This window comes from Myxocyprinus asiaticus, chromosome 36, assembly GCF_019703515.2.
Source record: "Myxocyprinus asiaticus isolate MX2 ecotype Aquarium Trade chromosome 36, UBuf_Myxa_2, whole genome shotgun sequence".
Taxonomy (NCBI): Eukaryota; Metazoa; Chordata; class Actinopteri; order Cypriniformes; family Catostomidae; genus Myxocyprinus; species Myxocyprinus asiaticus.
Genome location: NC_059379.1, coordinates 31,909,778 through 31,915,777, shown reverse-complemented (window position 1 = coordinate 31,915,777; position 6,000 = coordinate 31,909,778). Strand labels below are relative to the sequence as shown.

General features: G+C 38.3%; 1 protein-coding gene across 2 annotated transcripts in view; it reads right to left on the bottom strand.

Annotated features, from left to right (window-relative positions):
- Positions 1-1,550: 1,550 nt before the first annotated feature.
- The window catches only part of LOC127427381 (rho GTPase-activating protein 27-like), a 68,056-nt gene continuing 63,606 nt past the window's right edge, over positions 1,551-6,000 (bottom strand). For both annotated transcript variants that reach the window (XM_051674970.1, XM_051674969.1), the window contains 2 exons: positions 2,455-2,560; positions 1,551-2,344 (listed from right to left, as the gene is read on the bottom strand). In XM_051674970.1, the coding sequence (XP_051530930.1) occupies positions 2,170-2,344; positions 2,455-2,560 (281 nt within the window). In that variant the 3' untranslated portion in view covers positions 1,551-2,169. The remainder of the gene's footprint in view (positions 2,345-2,454; positions 2,561-6,000) is intronic.

The window sequence follows — 6,000 nt, the reverse complement described above, 5'->3', positions numbered from 1 at the left end:
TGCTGCGTTCTGGACCATCTACAGTGGCTTTATTGTATTAGCTGGCAGACAGGCCAACAGGGTGTTACAGTAGTCCAGTCTTGAAATGACCAAAGTTTGGACCAGGAGCTGTGTAGCATATATAGACAGGAAAGATCTGATTTTCCTGATGTTGTAAAGGGCGAACCTGCAAGCCCGGACGGTTGTTGAGATGTTGGCAGTGAAGTTAGGCTGGTCATCCAACACCACTCCCAAGTTCCGGGCTGTCCTGATTGGTGTTAGCATAGTTGAACTAAGATGAACAGAGAGGTTGTGGTCAACAAATGGGTTGGCTGGGATCACGAGAAGTTCTGTCTTGGCGAGGCTGAACTGTAAGTGACGTTCCTTCTTCCAGGCCAAGATCTCTGAGAGGCAGATATCAATGCCATTGTAGAAATGCACTATTTACGTCAGCCATGATTTATTTAATCCATAGATGTCCAATAACAGGTTGATTAGCGAGTAGTATCAGAGACTATTTAGCCTAAGACAGATCACTTGTATTAAAATAAATGGGAGAAACTGAAATGCCCAATATGGGGAATGTAGAAAAGAAGTCCCACCTTGCAGGTAAAAGAGCCAATCACCTTTTAGATACAGACATCGCCTGTCAATCAACTTCAGAATGTGCATGCGTCATTAGCTAGACCAACCAGGAAAATAGCGTTTTTTGGAATGATCTGAGGTAAAGAAATACAGTTTACGATACCATTGTTGTCAGATTTTACTGCTTATTTGAAATATGTTCTTTGATCGTAATCTTGACCAACCAATTTGGAGATTTTCGTCTTTCCCCATTCAAGAAGATAGGAGCTGTACTTTTATGCTGCTTGTTTACATTCAAAATAGCTGCTTGGGAGCATTCCCAGGTTGGCCATCGAGTGGACTGACTTGCCTTGAAATGTACTTTGGTAATATTCAGCTGGTCGTGTGATCTCAGCATGGCAGCCCCCATGAAGGGACCTTCTACATGTAGAATCAAACAGCTTTTAAAATATTATTGATATGACTGGAGTTAAGACTGGAGCAATCTTCATCTGATATGAGTGGTCATGATTTTAGACATACTTTTCAAAATTACTATTGATTTCTTTAGCAGTAAAGCTTTTTTTTAATGAGGAAAAAAAAAATACTGACTGCATCTTTAATTACATAGGCTAAGCCTAATTTCATATACAGTAGACCTACTGAACTACACTGGTAATATTCCCATAAACAACTCATAGTTATGTTGAAAAACAAAACTTAAATTTGGCCTACATAAATTTGCAGCGTTATACTTGCGAGTAGGGCCTGTAGCAATTTTGCTGAAAGCAATTCTGCTTTCTTTTAAAATGTAATATATTTGTATTAATTATGGATATTAATAGCATAACAATTTGGATTACACATTTAATTGAAAATGTACATGAATTTATGTCTGAGTAATTTGTGTCATTCAGAAATGTCCCCTATTTGCTTTAATGAAAGCATGCTTTAATTTCATCAATAAGAAATAAAATACATAATTAAATATGTCAGGGAAGCATAACTTATAAAAGAGTTACTTTATTAAAAACCTGTTTACTCCAAGTAATTTACAGCATAAATATGCCTTTTCTATATACACACACCTTCAAACAACTTACAATGATTATTTTATGAGTACGGCAGGTTGTAATATAATAATAATGCTTAATCTATGTGCAAATTCCAGTTCACAGACACTATATTTTTGCACCACAAAATATTGTGGCTAAATAACAATATACATGTAACTCAGCATTCCCAATTTACAGTCACAAACCTGCAGTATATTCTTTGTACATTTCTATGTTACAGAGAATTAGAAGAAGAAAAACATAAACAATTATTTAAACATAGTTTACCTAAACATAGGAACATTGTAATTTTAAATATTATTAAACTACTTTCACATTGGAAATTGTAACCACTGGAAACCATTGTAGAAACTAAAGAAACTAATTGTTCAAACCTTCAGGGTTTTGCACTCCTCTATAGAAAAGCAAAGTTAAACTTAATTATTATTTAATTGTCATATTCTTTTTGTAGCAATAAAAACCAAGAGTAGCTGATAACTATTTTATAAAACTATTTTACATTAAGTTTTATCTTCTAATGCTTATTATTTGCCCATGATAGTTTATGTATTCACATGTGGAAGATAGACTCAAATTCACTGAGCAAGAACTCTACAATCTGGTTCTGGAAGACCATGTACATGGTTAGGTTTGCTGTCTCCACCTCAGGTTTGAGTAACGTTGGGCCGAAAACAATGGCCACGTTCTGTACAGTCATTCTGTTTTCATCTCCATGTTGAATGACCCTAAAATTTAAAAAAAAAAAACAGAGACATGCTGAAGATACAGAAATATTCACATAAATACTTTCACTTTGTGAATACATGTATAAAATTTATGTAAATAAATGACATACTTGCGTAAATGGCTGAATAGCGCTTCCATTGTGTCATAGTTGGGCGCTGGTAAAGACCTTACGAGATTTTTCATGTGGGAAAGTTTATTGTAATATTCAGGGATTTCTGTATCAAAGAAAAAAGTATATAATTATCACAAAACTATGAATAAACACTGGTAGGGTGCACACGTTCTTATTTTGTGATTAGTGGTACTGTATACAGTATGTATAGATTGCAACAGTGCCTGCCCACTTTTTCAGCAGTCTTTGTTCCGGAAATATTTTTCACATTAATTTTTTGCATAGGCTTTTCATAAAATACTCGCTTTGCTTTGCATGTAAGCCATGAATCAAAGCAACCAACACCAAGTTGAATCACAACATTACAAACTTTGTTCTGAGGCAATAAAACATATTTGAAAATTTAACAAAAAGACAAAGGTACAAGACTGTGTACTTACAGTCTTTCATGTGGGCAAGAACTACAATCCCATGACTGTGAAAGACGTAATTAAATAAAATACGATGATGAGAATATACAGCATAAAACGTCTTGGTTACCTATGTAACCAAGATGTTCCCTTACAACTCAGTACACTTGACATTGCATGCTAACACATATGAGGAACAGAATCCCATCACGCCACACTACATGACATAACCTTCCAGAGAGGAAACATGACGCTGCAGTCCCACAGGATGGCGACTGACATGAGTATGCCACAAGTGAGTGACCCTCATGTTGGGCCAGGAGGGGAGCACTCAGAATGAATATATGAACTATAGTCATATAGTATGAATGAACCCCTTCACGAACCCAGTCGGTAAAGGAGTTTATTTATAATGAAAGTGCTTGTGACTTTATGGTAAATTACAATGGCCTAAATGCAGGCAATTGTGTAAAATGATGGGGAGCATGTACTTAAAGGGAGGGGCATAAGTATATATTTGGCAAACGAAATAGCAAGCGCTCTAAACAGAGAGGACTTGTGAAGAGAGAGACATTATGTCTAGGTTGTAAAACCATGCGAATATGTTTTGAGAAGACCATCCGTAAAGACACACCGTTCATCCATGCCCATGAGGAGGCCATGTCTCTAGCTGAGTGTGGTTTAACATCAATTGGGCAAATCATACCCTGCGATTCGTAAGTCAGGGCAATCACATAGACGATCTAGTGAGAAAGTCTTTGCTTGGAGAGGGACATTCCTTTTGTGCATCCTCCATAGCACACAAAGAGCTGATCAGACAGTCTGAACTGGCGGGTGCACTCAATGTATGCATGTAGCTGCTCTGTACTGTTTTTGGGAGTAGCACACACCCCCCTAAAGCGGCACATACTTTCACTAGAAGAAGTGATTACTGCTTTTGGAAAAGGTCATGAGGCATCAGTGTATTACTCCCTGCTAATTCAGAGTGTGGGGGATGGAGCTTTAACTTCTATCAAGAGATTATGGGAGAAAGATTTGAACTTGGTATTTGAGGAAGGAGTGTGGACCAGGATTCTAAAAAATGTCAAGTCTGCATCTAGAGATTTAAGGGTTCGCCTTATGCAATTTAAGATTTTACATAGAGTTTATTGGACCCCCTCTAGATTATATAGGCTTGGTCTTAAAGACACACCCACCTGCTGTTGGAGACACAACCCATGTTTTTTGGGTGTTAAGATCCAAGATTTTTGGTTAAAGGTTCAGAATTATTTGTGTGATGTTTTGAGCATTCAAATTTTACTTTGTCCCAGACTCTGTATTTTTGGTGATGGGGTGGTCATAAATTTGGGGGATAATCACATAAACAATTGGGTTCTGACCAGTCTCATGATCGGCAGGCAAATAATTTTAAGGGGTTGGAAGTCGAATGGAGTACCCTCTTTTTCGGAGTGGTGTGTGGAAATGGGGAGGGTGGCTGCATTTGAGGAAGTGGTAAGTAGAAGGCTGGGGTTTAGGGACTTATTTGTTAAAAAATGGGGTGATTATTTAGTTTTTTGGGGGGACTCTTGGGGAGGGGATGTGGAGAGTGTAGTTTAGTTTAATTATGTATGTTTATTATTATTTTTATAATTTTTATTTTATTTTTTTGGGTTGTGTGTGTGTATGTTATTATGTGGGACCACGGGGTGTTCATTGGGGGTCAGGGTGGGATTGTATTAGTGGGGTTTAAATGTAAAATGTTGATTCCTTGTATAGGTGTTGGGTTTTTCTTTGTCATGTACATATGGATCAACAAAAAATTATTAGTTAGTTACAAGAGTGACTGATGTCGAGAGACGAATCGATTGTCTGGAGTCTTCGGAGAGGGAATTAACCGCTAATCCGCCCGCGACCAAAGTTGATTTGGAACATCTCCTTGAAAAGCTTGAAGATCTTGAGAATAAAAGCCGCAGGAATAACATTCGAATTGTTGGAATTCCTGAGCATAAGGAGGGCAGAGATATGGTGAAATTCCTAGATGAGCTTTTCCCGAGTCTGCTTGACATAACAGGCCACAAAGCTGGAAATCGAGCGAGCTCACAGAGTCCCGACTCACAGATCTGCTGAAGGAGAAAGGCCCCGATCGATTCTGGCCAAATTTCTGAGATCATCCGATAAAGATCTTGTGTTGCACCAGGCGAGGAGCAAAGGGAAGCTTTCTTGGAAGAACCATAATATTTTCTTGTTCCCGGACTTTGCGAGTTCGACTAGAGGGAAACGCGATCGGTTCAAGGAATGTAAGAAACTCTTACATCAGCGAAAGATCACTTTTGCTCTGATGTTTCCGGCCAAATTGAGAATAGAAATGAAGGACGGTCGCAAAGTATTTACATGTCCCAATCAGGCAATGTCTTTTATAGAAACAATGGGTGAGTAAACCATTGGGTGTTTCTCATGTGAGTGGGTCAACTCGCTGTACTTACTCTGGCTTTTGAGGAAGCTGGGCGTCATTTTGGTTTCTTTTTTCTTTTGCGTTGGCTCCACTGAGAGGCTGGAGTTTGTTTTGTGAATAACACTTTTCCTTAAAGAAACTTTTGCATTGATGGAAGATTACTTTTGCATTTAAGTTCCCGGCCACTTTGAGAGTGGACACTACGGATGACCACAAAATATCTACGTGCTCACACAAAGGATATCTTTTATAAAGTTGACGGATTGAGTAAGTCATGGTATATAATTTTATGCAGCCTCGAGTGAATTGACTCGACCATCCGGGGAACCGGGATGCTGGTTTTGTTTCTTTTTGTATTGGTTCCGCCTAGCGGCTAGAGCTTGTTCTATTGAATAACATTCCTTTGGGACAGCTGTGGATTAATCTGTTCGTTCTTCGTGCTTATTCCTCCTGCTGGCTGGAGTTTGTTTTATTGAGTATTTTTACGGGACATTGGAATGATTACGTCATCCGCTGAACTCATAACAGCTGGCTCACTGAACATTCGTTTGTCTGTCCGAGGAATCTGAACGGTTTTATATCAGCTGGAATTTGCTTTGTGGAAGATCACACATTTGAGACAGTTCTGTGAATGAATCTACATGTTCTTTGTGTTCATTCTTCCTGTTGGCTGAGGTTTATTTTACAAAGTAAGTATTTTCT